The 18,945-nt window shown below is 43.3% G+C and overlaps 1 protein-coding gene across 1 annotated transcript in view; it reads left to right on the top strand.

Moving 5' to 3' along the window:
* The window catches only part of LOC146510634 (uncharacterized), a 42,602-nt gene that overhangs the window by 10,730 nt on the left and 12,927 nt on the right, over window positions 1-18,945 (top strand). The window contains exons 2-4 of the mRNA XM_085175111.1: window positions 3,606-3,811; window positions 4,860-4,980; window positions 5,144-5,375. Of these exons, the coding sequence (XP_085031237.1) occupies window positions 3,606-3,811; window positions 4,860-4,980; window positions 5,144-5,374 (558 nt within the window). The 3' untranslated portion in view covers window position 5,375. The remainder of the gene's footprint in view (window positions 1-3,605; window positions 3,812-4,859; window positions 4,981-5,143; window positions 5,376-18,945) is intronic.

Genomic DNA, 18,945 nt, shown 5'->3' with positions numbered 1-18,945 from the left:
TCATTTTCACGGAAATGTAGTTTTTTACCGCCCGAGCCTCAATGAGCCTATACTGGTGTTTTTAAAAGTTATCTTTGACTTTATGACTTCCTGTGTCGTTTCTGGGATGCTTAGGACTCATATTGCACTGCTGGAAATAGTTTATTTTGATGCATATGCTGCTTTTTTGCAAATTTGCACTATAATATTTATTTTCGTTTTTCCTGCAGTGTATAAAAATTGGTGTATTTCAAAAATAAAACTATGAAGACACTCAAAATAAATTTCCTGTGGTGGGAAACTATTTTGTGCAACTTTTTTGTATTTACAGTTTTGAGGGATAAGCCTCTTAAATTTCTCTAACTAGAAATATATGTTAAAAAAACAAAAAAAACAAAAACAAAAACAGCAGTTGCATTGGCTGTATTTTTAGGTAATTAATTGTATATAACTTTATTGTGTATAAAACTTGTGCACAAGTTTCCAAAATGTAAATGTAAGTTTATATTTGCATTTCAAGTTATGAAAATAATTTACTAAACATGTTTTTGGTTTTTATGCTGGAAAGAAAAAAAACAGTTCAAAGGTGAAATACAAATGTAAAATAAAAAGTATTCAAAAATGATATTGTGGTTCCCAGAGGGTGAACCCAACCAATCAGGCATGTAATTGATTCACACCAACATTGATTATAATAAATAATTAAAACATAAAAACTCCCTCTCAGCTTGTTCGTGGCCAAAAATGGCCACCCCCTGTTTACATTTACAAAATGCTATAAAATTAATATATATTAAAACATTTTTCTACTTTCGTTGACTTGATTTTTTAAATTAGCACCAGTCCTAGTCAAGAAAACCAAAATATAATTCAAATTCAGATATTATACCCTTTGAACACCAGTCAGATTATGTATTATTGCTACGCTTTTGGGGGAAAATAGAAATAAAGTTCACATTTTTTAGCATATGAATTATGAAACCTAATATTATTTTTTTCATCATTGCAGATCAGTAACAGTAACAATGATTTATTTTTACTTTATCTTATTTTATTTTTTTTGGGGGGGGGGGGGGGGGGGGGTATGAATGGCCAAAAAGAAAATCACAAATGGTGTGTTAGTGGCCAGAAAGGCAATTTAATGACCAAATAACCCCTGAAATCACCAATAAAATGATCAAAATTTATATTCCAGTGTGTGTGTGCCTCTGTGTGCATCCTCATTAGCAGCAGGATGTACTAACCACAGTAGAGTGGTTTTTGTAGGCACACTTTCTACACCTGGTGCAAGGGACTGCTGTTCCAATCCTGGAGGTGCGCCTTTTGCACCTTCTTCTCATTTCGTTGGTGGGGTGTGGGTCACACTCTGGGTCACACTCTGGTTCAGACTACTGTATCTTGAGATCAATGGCAGAAGTGGCTGAGAATAAGGGACAAGGGTGTCTTGCAGTTGTTGAGGTCACCAGCATGTGTCCCAGCTCTCCCAGGATCACTCTTCATTTGTAGGTTGTAGAGCACTCCCCCACTTCAGTGAAGTTGTTTCCGGCGGGACAAAGACATCATATCCCTTGAGGTGCCAGCATCCTCTCTAAGTTATCCAAGCAATATTTGTGCCTGTTGTAGTCCAGGTTTCCAGGCATCCTCTATTCCCCATCATGACTGCTGGTTCCTTGTGTGTTGCTGTCAAAAGAAGCACATTCCTCCGTTGCTTTGGCATGTGGGATATCGCTGTGGTAGTTTTGGTGAAGCCAAAGACAGACAACAAATCGTCCTCTGTTGCAACTGGAGGAGCTGGGAGGAAGCTCTGGGTTGTTTCCCCTGTGCCAGTTTTCATCTGAGGGGTTCCTCTGCCAAGGTGCCCAAAGGAAAGACGTTGTCCTCGGAGCTCCTCCGTCAGTTGGAGTCTGAACCCCATGCCTTTTTTTACTTCCTGGAGACGTCTTCGGCACTGGGATGATTGTGGCTGATTTTAGACAGGATGGGATGGCTGCCTGATCCAGTAACAGGTTGAAGATTCTGGTGAAGATGAGGGTGAGCTGGTGGGCGCACGCTCTTAGCACCTTGCCAGGTACTCCGTCTGGACCGGCCGCCTTCCTGGGGTTCACTGCTAGGAGCACACGTCTGACATCGTGCTCCGTTACAGTGAGTGAAGCGGTGCAGGAACCAGGTGAGGATGAGGATGGGAGCAGGGCTGAGGCAGATGAGTGCTGCTGTTGTGGTGTTTCAAAGCGGGCGAAGAAGCTGTTTTTTTCCTCTGCCAGCTGCACACTCAGGGTTTCTGCTTTCACAGCCTCTGTGGTTGATGATGTCTTGCATTCCCTGCCACACCTCCTGTGTGTTGTTGCTGGACAGGTGGGACTCGATGTTTCTTTTGTGGTCTGACTTGGCTTTTTTAATCCCCCTTTTCAGGTCAGCTCGAGCAGCCCTGTACAGAGCTCTGTCACCTGACCTGAAGGCAGCATCGCGGGCTTTGAGGAGTGAGCGGACCTCGCTGGTCATCCAGGGTTTTTGGTTTGGGACAACCCAAATGCTTTTGTCCACAGTCACATTTGCAGAACAGAACTTGATGTAGTCCAGTACTGATCCTGTGAAAGTTTCTAGGTCCTAGTGTTCAAATATGTCCCAGTCTGTCTGTGTGAAGCAGTCCTGTAGTTTGGAGAGAGCATTTCCAGGTTGTAACCGTCTTTGTGGTGGGCCTGGCACTGCGCCTGAGGGGGGTGTAGGCTGGGGGAGAGCAGGAGGGAGAGGTGGTCGGACTGACTGAGGTGGGGGAGGGGTATGGCTCTATATGCATGCTTGATGTTGGAGTAAACATGATCTAGAGTGTTTTCTCCTCTGGTGGGACATTTGACATGCTGATAGAGCTTTGGGAGCACAGTCTTTATGTCGGCCTTATTAAAGTCACCTGCAATTATGTGAACACCGTCCGGGTGGCCCCGCTGCTGTTCGTTAATGGTGTTCAGCAGGATAGAGAGCGCTGTGGTTATGTTGGCGTCGGGTGGAATGTACACAGCCGTGATTATCACTATTGTTAGCTCTCTTGGTAGAAATAAAGGCCAGCAACCTACTGACATGTACTTGAGGTTGGGGAGCGCTAACTAGCTGTGGAGTCAAGGAGTTTTCTCGCTGTGTTTGGCAGTGTACAGGAACATTCAGATGGATTACTGTAATTCAAGACGGTGGAAATAAATGTTTGCATGTTTGTTTTCAACTACAAGCGGACTTTGTGGATTATTTTCAACTGCACAAGGACAAGTGTACGGCCTGACTGCCAGCTAGTGCTTCCGCGGTAATAGACCACAAGCCAAAATACATTGGTCAACCAATAAATTTGTTCCCTAATGCTTCAAGTGTCGCTGCAGTCTTCATTTTACTAGTTAACGTTAAAGGGATGGTTGGCTCAACAGAGCTCTGACTGTTTGTCAGCCTGGCTACAGAGCTGAAGAGAAACCTGGGGTTGTTCTTATTTTCTTCAATCAGTGACGAATAGTAAGATGTTCTGGCTTTGTGGAGGGCTTTCTTATAAAGCAACAAACTATTTCTCCAGGCTAAATGATGATCCTCTAAATTTGTGACCTTTGTATCAGGTGTGTCTCTCACACTGAAATTCCTTTTGTTGTCTTTAGTTTTGCTCTGGAGCTCCGCCCATCTTGAGGGTGTTCAAGACTGCCCTCTACAATCAGGAAGTGCAGTACTCTGTGCTGGTCCACAGCCCGGCCTCTGAGCTCTTCTCAGAGTATCCCCTGCTTGCTTATGATGACCCGAACGCCGTCTTCACTTACAGAGACGGACACTTCATCTGGAGGTCACAGGCCATGTGCGAGAAACACAGGCAAGTGTTTAAAGTCTCCACTGAAATAATTGTGATCGATCACTTTGACTGTCATTTTGAATTTAATTTTGTAATATTCTAAAAACCACAAACAAAGTAAAGATGATGGACACAACGAGTTTAATGAAGTGTCTGATATTCATGTTGTCATTGGTCTGCTCCCTGTGGAGACGACCTGAAAATCAGGTTTAATGCTGCACTGGGAGCTCTGTCAGGGAAGCAGTCTGAACAAGGGCGTAGATTTGGTTGTGGCGTTGGTGGGGACGGATGATTCAACCACCGAACCCTGCCCTGTTTCTTTTTTTTCCTTTTCGTCTTTGCTTCTTGATAAAAAAAGGAGAAATATACTCGCCTACATATGCTATTCTACCTGCTTTTAAACCATTTAAAATTACAATTCATAGTTTTATATGTGAATTATATAATTTTGTAAGTTAAGTTTGCTGTTCTCCCCGGTTCAGATATTTGAAGTTTGCACAGCTACATTCTCGCCTGAAAATTTTTGAAAAGTTTATTTTGCAACCCAGAAAGAGTAATAAGAGGGGCACTGAAATTCGGGATTGTCCGAGAAAAAACGGGAGGGTTGGCATGTATTACCTTGCACAGCCTGTAACGTTATTATGATGGACAGGTTTTATGAGTGAACTTGACTTTAAGTGACTTACAGGTTTCTTTGAAAAACACTTTCTTATATCCAGGTTATTCCTCTTTGCTGCCATCCTCCTCTCCTCCTTGCAGCAGGTTTGCCGCTGCTGAAACTAAACAGAGCTCCCTGAAAGGCTCAGCCAATCACATTGGCCATATTTGTCACATGACGCAGGACTCCAGTAGAGGACGTAATTTAACTCTTTCTGCACCGCTGGGTGCAGATGCTGACAGATCTTTTTTTTTCTTCTTTCTATCGGGTTTGTTTTTCTTTACTCGAAGAGATCAAATTATTGGTGGGGACACGCCCCTTCCGTCCATGCCAAATCTACGCCCTTGAGTCTGAAATTATCTGTAAGGTAATTGGTTGAAATGCTGTTTGTATCTCTGACCTTCCTCTCAGCTTTGAGTTGACCCAAAATCCCAACCAAAACCAGATGTACCCTCGGAGTCTACCTTCTTATGAACATCAGTTTTATGTTTGGGATAATGTCGCCGTCGCCCTGCACGTGGATCATGGACAGGTACCTGCACTGCCCCTCCTACTCAATCTTTAGAGACACCTAAAGCATTTCAGAAGAAGAAGGCAGTTTAGTTGATTTCAGCTGTTGCCTATAAATTTGATTTAAAAATGAAACAAAGCGTTGAACTTTCTCACCATGTTTCTCTGCTCAATTTGTTTTTCAGGTGCTGAAGTTTGACTGTAATCGACTGAGAGCAAACCTCACGTACTGTGAGAAACCTCTAGATCCATCAGCCAATTTTCAAATATTCTTCCCATTTGTTGTGAAACCTCAGAATGATCCACCTGGAATCCACTATGACAGTTTTGAAAATGCTAACTCACTGGTTGAACGTTTGTGGCCTGACGCAGGCTTCCCCCTGTTGAAGGAGCCTTCATTCAACCTCATTTTCTAAGGTAACAAATCAGTACGGGTGGGTTTTGATAATCAATTTATCAATTAAAATTGATTCTAGCTTGGATAACGTGATGTCGATTCATTAAAATCCTGAATCGATTTTTTATATAAATTTATTTTGCCCGAAACACCAGAATCTCAGGTGAAACGTCACAAAATTTCAACAACCACCAAACAGCTCAGACAGTAAATGAGAGCAGGAACACGGATTCTGCACAAAGACGTAAACACACAGCGGGACCCGCGGATCAGAATCAGTGAGATGTCGCCTTTCTCACCCGACGGCATGGACACGGTCGGGGCTGAAAGCCGACAGCTCGCTGATTCTGATCCGCGGGTCCCGCTGTGTGTTTACGCCCTTTATGCGCTGATTCTAAAGCTGTTAGTTTGATGTCTCTCCAAACAATATTGACCGAACCAGCAGCAAAAGAAGATCCAAACTACACTTCACATAAATCGTCATGAATTCACTCTGACTTTTGCTGTTTTGCTTCCACCAGGATAAAATCACACTTCATGCACAGCTCTCTCTCTCTCTCTCTCTGTACTTCAAGAACAGTTTCCCGTCTAAAAATCTGTTTTCTGCATTATTCGCTTGTGCACCTGTTACGGCCCTAGCAGGGCCTCCTCCTGAAGGTGCCTGTGTGGGCGTGTCCCACTACCTCTTCTGCCTGAGCTGCCACCTTTCCCTTTTGTGCAGCTGACTCTCGTCAGCAATTAAGGAGATTTAAGCCCAGGAAAAGGTGAGCTCTGGGCCAGAGTGCCATGTGAGTGGTTACAGCTGGTGAGCTGCTCTCTTTTTGATTGTCTTTGTACTCTATTGATTAACGCTTGAGTTTTGTTTGTTTCTTTAAATGGTGATAGCAGCTTGTCCGTCTCTTTTAGTTAGTATTAATAGAAATTTTAATAAAACTCTTTAATTGAACCCTTTTGCCTCTGTCTCCTTTTTCTGACCCGGACACTTTTTGTTACTTCCCCCTCATCGCCTAGACCCCTTAGGGGAACGTAACACACCGGCCGCTGGTTTTTTTTTCCTTTTACAATACTGAAGAAATTTAAGCTTTTTAAAATTAAGTAAAATAAAAGTAAAATTTATTTATAGAGCACATTTCACAGATAAAAATCACAAAGTGCTTTACAATAAGATCAGACATACAAGTTAAAATGAATTAAAAGCCCGTTTGTATAAAAATGTCTTCAGCTGCTTTTTAAAGGAGTCAGAGTCGAGACAGCGTAAAGACAACGGCAGGGAGTCCCACAGCCTCGGAGAAAAGCTCGATCCCCACGTGTTTTAAACCCAGTACGTGGGACCACCAGTAGCCTCTGACCTGAAGACCTGAGTGATGAAGCATGAGGTTTGCAATTATGCAAAATTGCAAAAAGCTTAGCTGTGTCTCTAATCAAACCTCTGTAACTTTGCTCTGCTTCATTTCAGCAGCATCAGGTCATGTTCATGTGTTGATTAATGGTTTTCTTTTGGTTTTGTTCTACTGCAGAATATTTTTAAGGTTATCTGCTATAAAATCCCAGGCAAGGAAAATCTGCTTCATGTTTTTCTGTGTTTTATTGTGATTGTGGTGAGAATAAGGCATGGCGGGACCACGGAGTATCATTTAGAGCCATCTTTATTCACATCTCACCACAACACACACACACCTGAGTCCTCGTTTTTTACTTTTATGTACAGACATCTATGGGCACACTAAGATTCATTACATGGAATGTAAATGGAGCTGGCTCCAGAGAAAAGAGGTTAAAAATATTTAACCAACTCAAAAAACTACAGGCAGATGTTGTCCTTTTACAAGAGACCCACAGACCTCTTAGAGGTTCGAATGAACTTAAAACACCTGAGTTTCCTAATGTGTTCTCAGCTTGTTATAATCGTAGACAAAGGGGAGTAGCAATTTTAATCCATAAAAAATTAATTTCACAGTACTCGATACAGTTATAGATCCAGAGGAGAGACTCCTAATCGTTAAACTATCTATACTTGATAAAAAGCTATGTATTGTAAGTGTATATGGTCCAAATGTTGATGATCCCTCATTCTTTCACGGTTTTTTCAGTGCACTCTCTGAACACTTAGACGGCACACTTGTGCTTGGAGGCGACCTCAACCTTGGACTAAATGAAGAAATGGATAGGCTCAATACAGCAGGAACTCAGCGTAATTGGCAGTCCACAAATATAATCAAACAGTATATGAGCGACTTTGGTCTTTGCGATGCATGGCGCTCCCTTCACCCCACCAGTAAGGAATATACTTTTTTCTCACATGTTTATCACTCCTACTCTCGTCTGGATTATTTTTTGGTCAGCAGCTCACTGCTGAGTGACGTTTCAGACACTGAGATTCACCCTATAGCTGTCAGCGATCATGCTCCTGTATCTCTAACACTAATGCACAAGAATAATACTACACCAAGTAAAAACTGGAGATTTAATACATCACTGCTTAAAGATGAAGACTTTATTAAATATTTTAAAAAAGAGTGGACTTCATATTTAGACTTTAATGACACTCCCGGAACATCAGCTTCTGTTTTATGGGAAGCAGGGAAAGCTGTGATGAGAGGTAAAATAATTTCTTTCTCATCACATAAAAAGAAAAAAGAAAACAAAAATATTCAGGAATTAGAAAAAAACATCAAATCACTAGAAGAAGCCTACGCGTCAGACTTCGGGCAGACTTCCATCAAATATGAATTCTGCAAACATTAATCTCCTGCTAAAACCAGGCAAAGACCCTGTAAATCCCTCAAGCTATCGTCCAATATCCCTTATTAATGTAGACCTCAAAATAATCTGCAAAGCTCTCTCGAAGAGACTAGAGAAAATAACCCCCCTCTTAATTCATCCTGACCAAACTGGTTTCATAAAAGGTAGGCACTCATCAACAAATACACGTAGATTACTTAATTTGATAGACTACTCATACAGTAAAAACCTTGAAACTACAATATTTTCCTTAGATGCAGAAAAAGCGTTTGACAGAGTTAACTGGAAATTTCTATTTGCAACTTTACACAAATTTGGTTTTGGATCTTCTTTCATCAACTGGTTAAAAATATTATATAATTCCCCAACAGCTTGTGTCAGAACAAATGACCAGACATCCTCCAGCTTATGTCTCCTGAGGGGCACCAGGCAGGGATGCCCACTCTCCCCTTCACTGTTTGCAATTTTTATCGAACCACTAGCAGCAGCAATTAGACAGAATTCAGCAATTAAGGGCATAAAATGCAAGAACGTGGAACATAAAATCAGCCTTTATGCTGATGATGTGTTACTCTTTCTCCAAAATTCACAAACCAATATCTCTGAGGTGATTGAATTGATAAACTCTTTTGCAAGAATATCAGATTACTCAATTAACTGGTCAAAATCTACAGTCCTTCCTATTAATTGCTGCTTCCATAATTCCTCTTCTACTCCACTGCAATCGGGAAATATAAAATATTTAGGTATTAATATTTCTCCCAAGCTTGCAGATCTAACTAAATTAAACCACATCCCACTTTTAAAGAAAGTAGAAGGTGATCTGGCTAGATGGAAATGTCTACCCATATCACTCATGGGAAGGGTTGCTGCTATAAAAATGATGGTATTACCAAAAATAAATTATTTATTCTCAATGATCCCAACTAAACCGCCGCAAGATTGGTTCAGATCTCTAGATTCATATATGTCCAAATTCCTTTAGAAAAATAAGCCCCCACGTATAAGCTTAAAAACACTACAAAAGACCAAGGATAAAGGAGGATTAGAACTACCTAACTTTCAGCACTACTTCTTAGCCAACAGGCTTCAGTTTATCTCAGGATGGCTCAAACATACCCTCTTAGATGAACCTTGGCTAGATGTAGAACAAGCACTTTGCAATAATCTAGAGATTTCAGATCTACCATTTATCAGCTCAAACATCCAACGACATGAATGCTTCAAAAGCATCAACATCAGCTCTTCTCTGACAGCATGGTGGGAGTTTCTGAAGTTGACAGAGTCTTCATTAATCCCATGCAAACGTACACCTATCTGGAACAACCCTGACATATTACAAAACAATAATATGATAAACTTTTCAGATTGGAATGGTAAAGGAATCAAATATGTAGAACATATACTAGAAGGAACAGAATTTATTTCATTTGACAGACTAGTTACACAATATGGGATCAACAAGAAAAGATTTTTAGAATATCAACAAATTAAATCCATAATAAAAAAGAAATTTAAACCGGGTCAAGTTGAACTACAAACACCACCAAGTGTGGTTCAATTTCTTACTCTTAAAACCCCCAAATTACTATCCAAAATATACAGAATGCTTTCTAAAACAGATGAATCAATATCACTTCCTATTGCAAAATGGGAAGCGGATTTATCAGTTAACTTAGACCAAAACTTCTGGTCTCAGATTTGCTTAAAAACCTTTCATCTAATTAGAAATCCCAGTCTTCAATTAATTCAATACAAAATACTACATAGAGTGCACTATACAGGTCATCGGATGTTCAAGATGGGCTTTGCATCTACCAACAACTGCTCACACTGCCAAACCAATTCACCGGACAATTATATCCACGCTCTTTGGTTCTGTCCACCAGTTCAGAAGTTTTGGCGTGAGATATGTGAAGACTTATCAAAGTGTCTGAAATGTAACGTTCCAACTTCCCCCTTAGTGTGTTTGTTGGGCAGCTTAGATAATGTCACTTCAGAAAAGAATATAGCCCATATGGTTTTCACTGCCCTATGCATAGCCAAGAAAACAGTCCTCATGAACTGGAAAAATAAAAACAATCTTAATTCTAACCAATATAGAAATTATCTATTAGATTACATTAGTCTTGATACAGCCTCTGCCACCACATCAGATCAATCGCTCTGGGCTCCTTTGATCAGCTCCATCACCTAGTGGGGGTGGGGGGTCATATTTTGGTCTCGCCTTCACTGTTGTGATTGGTGTGGGGGTAGGGTCAGGCTTAGGGCGTCAGGGGGTTCCCCGGGAGCATCTTCCTTGGGGGGCTCAACCCGGGGTAGCGGTCATGGCCAATTAGGGGCTCTGTTGGCTCTTAGGTGACGGTTTCCTCGTGGCTATGTGCAGCAGGGCTAGGGGAGGGTCCGTGCTGACGGACGGGGGTTACTGACCTGGTAGCCTGGCTACCCCTGGGTGGGTCCAGGACGGGCGTGACGTTCTGGGGGCGCTCCGGCTCTGGCCTGGGGCCCTGGCCGGGCCTCGGGGACCTGGGTCCTGGTTGGTGTGTTGCCGGGGTTGTGGGCGGGTGGGTGTATGGGGGCCCAGCCCTGGCGCAGGGTGCCGCCGGTGCGTCGAGCCACCTGGGGGGCTCTTCAACTGGTGGTGGGGGGGGGGGGTTGTCACATCTTGCAGGAGATTTCCTCTCTTCAGGAACTCTCTCTGCAAGAGGGGGAGATACAGGAGAGGTGGAGGAAGATCTCAGCCTGGGCGTCTATTGTCTTATGTAGTTTGGAAGATGAGTGGATGATGGGGTGGGTGCAGTTTTCTCTGTGGTGGGGTTGGGTGGACTGCCCCGGGCTCTGTGGGGCCGGGCGGCGCCGCTGCGCTGGGCCCCGGTTCGGATGGGCCTGGGCCCCCCTTCCCTGGCGGGTCGCGGAGTATGGAGGTGCCTACTGGGGTCAGCGGGGGAGCTGGCCCCAGGGAGGGGTCACTTGCCCCTCCCTTCCTTCCCTCCCCATCTCCAGCTGCCTCCCTCTTCCCGCTCCACCACAACCACCCACACATGCAGGGCCTTGGAGTAGGGGTGTGTCACCAGGGTGCAGAGGAGGTAACCCCCCCCCCCCCTCTGTCCCCTTCTGGCAGCCTCTGCCTCAATTTTATCCCACAACTTAGACATTCACATTACTCACACTCTCATTACACATACATATAGGATCTTGGGGGTGGGCACGCTACACGGAATCCCAATTATCATCAGGGTGTACACCTCACCCCTGGCGTTGTTGCCCACCTCTCAATTTTAAATACACGTAGACATTGAGGGCTAGCAGGAGGGGCTATGCGCTTAACTGCTGCTCTCTGGCAGGTAGCTCCATGCCCTCCTGGGTTTTAAATGCACCTTAGAACACACATACATCAACACTACAATGAGCGGGTGGAGGGAGGTTAGGAGTCTTCTCTCACCCTCGTTCTCTGCGGCCTGCTGGAGCAGGGGGGCTAGGAGGAGGAGTTGGCCGTCTCACTGGGGTCCGGAGTGTGGGGCCTCCCTGCTGCGGCGGAGTCGGGGCGGTCTGCTTCTCCCCACTGCAGGGAAAAGGGTAACACAACCTGGGTCTGGGTGCAGTTCCCCCCTCCAGGGGCAAGGGTACCTAGACCCGGTTCGTAGAGTACGCTTGGGGAGTGTGATTGTGTGTACAGCGTCTCTTTATGTCTGTCTCCACGTTGGTTAAGTGTGGAGTAAGTGCATATGAGAGCATGAGGGTGGGAATGGATGTTTGTATCTGTGTGTGCCTGTATGTCTGTGTCTATATGTCAGGTTGGGTATCAGACGCCACCTCTCTGAGGACATCTCAGGCCCTCCAAGGTTTGGAGGCCTATCTCCCCCCACCACTTCCCCTGCCGGGGGCGGACTCCCTCAGACATCGGTGCGTTGGTGGTTCTTTGTGTCCGGGGATGGGCGTCCAGGTACACACCGGCTCACTCCTTGGCGGCTGCTTATCGGGGCCTGGAGCCTGGGGCTCGCTTGGGCCACTTCGGAGGTGGGGTGCCCCCGGCCTCTCGGCCTGGGGCTCGGTCACTCAGGCACAGCTGGCTGCCGGCGGAGCTCACGGGCACGTCACTGCAACCCCCCCTGGCTTCTGCTCCGTGGCTGCTGGGTGACCCCTCATCTGGGACTCTCCTCAGCTCTTTCTGGGACAGTGGCACGGCTGCCCCTCTCCCCTCTTGTGTTCTGGGGGCCTCTGGATGTCTGGAGTTTTGTTCTCCTCCATACCTGCTTCACGCCCTGGAGGACGGGGCAGTGGCCCCCCACACCCTCTAGCAGATCATTACATGAAGGAACCTTTTAAGAAAACAAGCGCGTCCATGCTCACAGGTGTACACACGGATGCTCACACACACAAACTACACCCTTTTTGGCTCCTACCTCAAAGCACACTGTGCTGTCGATACGTGCTGCACAATAATGTTTAATATTTAGTATTTACTGTCATATTCCCATATATCATTGTGATGTTGTTTATTCTATTACTCTCGTTTTCTTCTGCTTGTTTTCTTTTTTCTTTCTCAACAGGTGATCCAGGTGATCGATATGTTTGTTTTTTTGTTTTTTTTTTCTGCTTATTCTGTTGGTTTTTGTTTTTTGCCCTTCTCCCCCGTCCCTCTTCTCAACTGTTTTTCTTTCCCTCTTTCTTTCTCCCTTTTCTTTCCCCCAGTCAAGTCTGTCCCGTATTCAGCAAGTGAAGATAAAATAAAGAATAAAAGGTGAATCAAATGGACCATTACGGCAAAGCTGGGATGGTCAATTTGGTAAAGAAAATCCGTTGGGCATCTTTCTTCGCCTTTAGACAATAATTCTGATGGCAAAAGAGCCAAACGGGACAGGCACAAAAAAAAAAAAAAAAAAAAAAGAAGACATAGCATACATACATACAAAAAAAAACAAGGTACAAGGTCTTAAATAATCAGGCCCCATCTTATCTTAATGACCTTGTAGTACCATATCACCCTATTAGAGCACTTCGCTCTCGCTCTGCAGGCCTACTTGTTGTTCCTAGAGTATTTAAAAGTAGAATGGGAGGCAGAGCCTTCAGTTTTCAGGCCCCTCTTCTGTGGAACCAGCTTCCAGTTTGGATTCAGGAGACAGACACTATCTCTACTTTTAAGATTAGGCTTCAAACTTTCCTTTTTGCTAAAGCATATAGTTAGGGCTGGACCAGGTGACCCTGAATCCTCCCTTAGTTATGCTGCAATAGACGTAGGCTGCCGGGGGATTCCCATGATGCATTGAGTTTTTCCTTTCCAGTCACCTTTCTCACTCACTATGTGTTAACAGACCTCTCTGTGTTGAATCATATCTGTTATTAATCTCTGTCTCTCTTCCACAGCATGTCTTTATCCTGTCTTCCTTCTCTCACCCCAACCAATCACAGCAGATGGCCCCGCCCCTCCCTGAGCCTGGTTCTGCTGGAGGTTTCTTCCTGTTAAAAGGGAGTTTTTCCTTCCCACTGTCGCCAAAGTGCTTGCTCATAGGGGGTCATATGATTTTTGGGTTTTTCTCTGTATCTATTATTGTACGATTTACCTTACAATATAAAGTCACAGAGCGCGAGCTGAGACGAGAGTGGAATCAGGAAAAGATCTCTGATGTGCCATCTTGAATGGAGTGAAATTGATCTTTAATCCTCCAACTGGATCACACCATGGCAGAGCATGGAAACGGTTAATTTGTTCCATCAGAAAGGTCCTTAATTCCACCCTGTAGACACAGCATTTAACAAAGAAGGACTCCAAACTGCTCTTTGTGAAGTCAAGTCAATCCTCAACAGTAGACCCAATACACTGGAATCGACCGATCCAAATGATTTGGAAGCTTTAACACCAAACCACCTCCTCCTTCTCAAGTCCAACGTATGTTTACCACCTGGTCTGTTCCAGTTCCAAAAGTGATCTCTATGCACGAAAACGATGCAGACAGTTCCAATATACAACTGATCTGTTTTGTAAAAAATGGATCAAAGAACATTTGCTATAACTTCAACAGTGCCAGAAATGGGGGAAGATTAAACACAACTTTGTTCCTGGAGATGTGGTCCTCATGTTGGATGACTCTGCACCTCATGGTTCCTGGATCATTGGGAGAGTCAAAGGAGCTGCGCCAGACCGAAAAGGGCTTGTAAGCCAGGTCTGGTTAAGACCCCAATCAGCCATGTATGCATACCCATCACAAAGATATCCCTTCTTCAGGAGACCTCAGACGCATGATGACGACACCTTTGACACAACTTAACATGACTTATTTTGATTTGACTTTAACACTATGAGATGTACAGCATAGACTGACTATATATTTAGGCTAAGTGCTGGTAACCTCTGGATGACTGGCTGACCATGTGCAGGCAGAAAAAAAAAAGAAAAGAGAAAATGACTTTAATGGACTCTTTGAGTGTGTTATGCTGTCTCACTGGGTGTCTGTGATGTGATGTAGGGTAGTTATGGTGTCAGATGTGTAATTATTACTAGGGATGGACCTATCCAACATACGATATCAGTATCCGTCCGATCCTGACCTAAATTACTGGATCGGCTATTGGGGAGAAATAAAAAATGTAACCCGGTCCCTTAACCTCCTAGGACCCGAACTCCACAGCAGCATTTTTAATTTCTCTTTGATATTTGGGCATATTGGGGCCCGATGAATGTAAAAACAAAGAATTACCAGATTTTTTTTTTACCTTATTTTTGTTTTTAAGAAAAATAAGAGCCATATGAGGATATTCGTTTAAAATTTTGATAGAACAGTAGCAGTATAATGTCCTCGTAAGTGGATATCAGGCCCTTGTAGAGCAAAATTGAGTATTTTGGTCTAAATAACCCAAAATGTGATGTCCACATATGTGGACGCAGGTCCTAGGAGGTTAAATATCACAAAAGCACCTCACAAAACTTGTGACATGACGTAACCCAGGTAGTGACCTTAGCACACTGGAGCAGTTTGCGTCATGTAATAGAGCGGCTGTTGTGTGCGAGACCTGTCGCCGGTCTGGAGTTACTTCACACTGAAAGCATTTGGAGCTTTGCTACGTGATGCCAAACTGGCATTTCATCTCCGAGAAAGCTATACCAGAGAAATAAAGCATGTGTGTAAGTTCATCTCTGAATGTTTGTAAAGCATTCTCACGTTAAGCTTAACAGCCAATTTCTGGAGCTCGGATGTCTGTGCGTTACCATGGCTAAGTCTGATCGTACGATGGATAGACTCAAGTTTTACTTTGAAAAAACTGTGCTGCAAGCTAAACAGTTCCATTGTTCAAATACCCAAGTACCCACCAGGTATTAAAGCCATAAAGCCTTTGAATGAAAACAAACGTTGTTGTTACAGTGATGTACAGTCTTGTTGGTATATGTCTGATTTCTATACATTTTACATCAGATAAAAAAGTTGGTTGTAAGATTCAGATAATTATTTAATACCAGCCAGACATTTTAAATGAGAATTGTGGTGTAATCTATATTGATGTACATCATGCGCCACTAGGCGGCAGTACTTACCCTCTAGTCAGGAAATGGTGGCATGTAATCAGCACGAGAGTAAGCTAAAATAAAAGATGGTTGTTGCTCCACGTTATCGCTTGAGCGGGGAGTTTTATTCAAGAGCCCAACACAACAAGAAAAGGAAAGAAAAGTATTTCTTTGTGCCCCCCTCTCCCTGTTAATGCCCAACCTGGCCCCCCTGGCAAAACTTTGCAAGACCCGCCCCTGCACAGTTACCAGCTGTCAGCTACTTAGAAAAGGATCCTGGTGTTATTTGTCTCTCAGAAACAGTTCATAACTTCCCTTCAACTCATTCGTGTCACCTAAAAGGTAAACCTGTTTCTCCATCATCTGTTCAACTCTGATGATTCAGTACCAGCCCATTCTCACTCCTGAGGCGTAACATGCCGACGTTTTGTCACGTCTCGCGGCGTTCCTGAGGAACGCGAAAGGAGACCTTCGGCGTTCTTATGGTACGCGGCGGGTTATGGCTGAAATCCAGTGCAATGACACTCCCGCGGTAATAGATCTTCCAGCCCTGTATTCTAGCCCTAACCATAACCTTATTCCTGACCTTAACCAGGACTTTAATGACGTTAAATAGCGTGTTTGTAAGCGATTTGAAGAAAAAGAGTGAACATGTGTAGATTGAGTCCAGACGGTTCTCATATTTGCTCATTTTTCCGAGGTCGTCATTTAGGAACGTGGTGGGTAGCTGAAAACGTAATATGTTGACGATTTGTCATAACTTCTTACCTGAAGTTCAGGTCACCTGACACTCGGACCGGCGGCCGCCTCGGGTCTCTGCTCCTTCTGCCTCCCCTTTCCCTCATCCACCTGCTGGCCTCCACCACTTGTTAATTTTACTGAATCTGTGGAAGCTCCGCGATGCCACCACCAAACAACTGAGTTATTTTTACACACCGACCAGCATCTGGCCAATCCACCACCTTTCCGTATTTATACCGTTACAAAAAAAAAAAAAAAAAAAAATCATTGGGCGACCGAGCAAATGCCCGGTATGCCCGATGGCCAGTCCAGCTATCAGTTAACCCTTCGCGTGCCTAGGGTTGCCGACCCCTGCTCTAATGTTAGAGATTCTGCAACTGGCTTTGGGCTGTGCAGGGCTCTCTCTTCCGGAAGATGATTGAATAAAAAATATAGAAATGTTTTGACCACTCTGAGTCAGGTTTTCTCTGTTCTATCATGGGGATCAAAGAATCGGGTTTAATAATTGTAAAATAGACTATATTGGATTCATATTGGTATCAGCACATATCCAAATTTATGATATCAGTATCGGACAAAAGTGGTATCGCGCCATCTCTAAGGCTACGTTCACTCTGCAGGTCTTAATGCTCAATTCCGATTTTTTTGTCTGCTCGTTCACACTACAAATAAAATGCGACAGCAATGCGTTCTAGTGTGAACGCTCAAAGCCCGCATGCGCAAAAGAAGACATCACACACAACGCGCTCTGTTTAGACTCAGAGCAACAGTATTGTTTGACTGATGGCCTTAATATAAAGACTTTACGTTTCCCAATTTTTGCTTTAAGGTATTTTGTTATTTACCAAGGGTGTTGATTTGGCATGGACGGAAGGGACACATCCCCACCAATATCCAGCGATTGTTGAATTGTCCCCACCAATAATTTGATCTCTTTGAGTAAAGAAAAACAACCCGATAGTAAGAAAAAAAAGATCTGTCAGCGTCTCATTCACCCAGCGGTGCAGAAAGAGTTAAATTACGTCCTCTACTGGAGTCCTACCTCATGTGACAAATATGGCCAATGTGATTGGCTGAGCCTTTCAGGGAGCTCTGTTTAGTTTTAGCAGCGGCAAACCTGCGCTGAAAGTCAAGATCACTCATAAAATGTGTCCGTCATAATAACGTTACAGGCTATGACCTGTATCAGTCTAAAACTGTATGTAACTATGAATAACGTGTTTTGTAAGCTAACTGCACAACAGGCAGCACTATTAGTTCTCTCAGTCTCAGAGCAGCATTTCTAATTTTGATTGAAACTGTCAGAGAAAACGGCAGCCTCGAGTTAGCCCGGATATTAGTTTACAGAGGCTGTTAAAATTATATGTCTAACGTTAAAATGTTGGTGACACAATAATTTCATCCTAATGGCACTGACATATTCATAGGGTTATATTTTGAGACAAAATATCATGAGGTAGTCATGATTTTGCAAATATTCCACCTTGTTGTGCAGTTTGCACAAATTGTTTTAAAAATGCACTCAGCCTACAAACATTACTGACGAGTCAAGATCTGCACAAAGTGACAGAAACACTGAAGCAGCTACACATTTTAATCTTATTGTCATGTATGTCCTATTTATCAGGTGACAGAGACAGCTCTGCCATGTTGTAGCTCAGACAGAGGTGAAGAGGTGAGGTCACATGTGACCTAATCAGCAGGTGACTGACTGATGATTTGGTGCTATAGATTAACTAGTATTTATTATCATGACAGTTGTTAGGCTGCTGATGTAAATTGTTTCATTAGTGTATATTTGACAAAGAATCTGAATTGACACGTCTCACTTTTTATATGGCACGAATCAATGTGTTATTTTATCAGGTAGCAATATGTCCTAGTGCAGTCAGAGGGGAGGAGCCAGGGCCAAAGGTGAGACACATCAAGCACAGTAATAATTTTAATCTGAGGATAAAACGCAGGTACTGAGGCTGGAAGAAGCTTTAGTGCTCTCAGAAGACTAAAAAGATGGCTAAGGTCAACAATGACTCAAATGAGATTAAACAGTGCTGCTGTATGTCCACCAGGAGAGACTGGACAGTATAGATGGAAAACAAACATGCCAGCAGTTTATCTCAGTTAACGAGAGGAGCAGGCATGTGTTTGGCTGCTTCACATAGTAGACATTGAGTTGTTGTGTGGGGCATGTAGTCCATGTCTGTTGCTGTAACAGTAGTTTATGTTTAGAGTAAAACATCCCAGCTCACTGAGTTGATCGGGGCAATAGTGCCTAAAATGTTGCATAATGTTGCTGAGAGATCTTTTACTCTGTGGTCATCTTAGATGAGTAGTTTTATGGACAAAACCCACCAGGTCATTCAGTGTTCCCTTAGTGCTGATGTGTCAGAGATGTTGGTGTAACTGAAGTAATGTTGTTAAGTCCTTAAAGTCATATTCTTTTATTGTCATGACTGTATTTGAAGCTATTTTTATGTTTGTATGATACCTGATTTATATGGAATATGGCTGAAGTAAACTAAACTCTAAAATACTTAGTCAGTCATTTGTTTAATAGTAGTTTAACACTATATAATTCACATATAAAACTATGAATTGTAATTTTAAAT

Source organism: Neolamprologus multifasciatus, chromosome 10 (genome assembly GCF_963576455.1).
Source record: "Neolamprologus multifasciatus chromosome 10, fNeoMul1.2, whole genome shotgun sequence".
NCBI classification, from domain to species: domain Eukaryota; kingdom Metazoa; phylum Chordata; class Actinopteri; order Cichliformes; family Cichlidae; genus Neolamprologus; species Neolamprologus multifasciatus.
The sequence above is the reverse complement of the archived record's forward strand: the minus strand, read 5'-3'. Positions and strand labels throughout refer to the sequence as shown.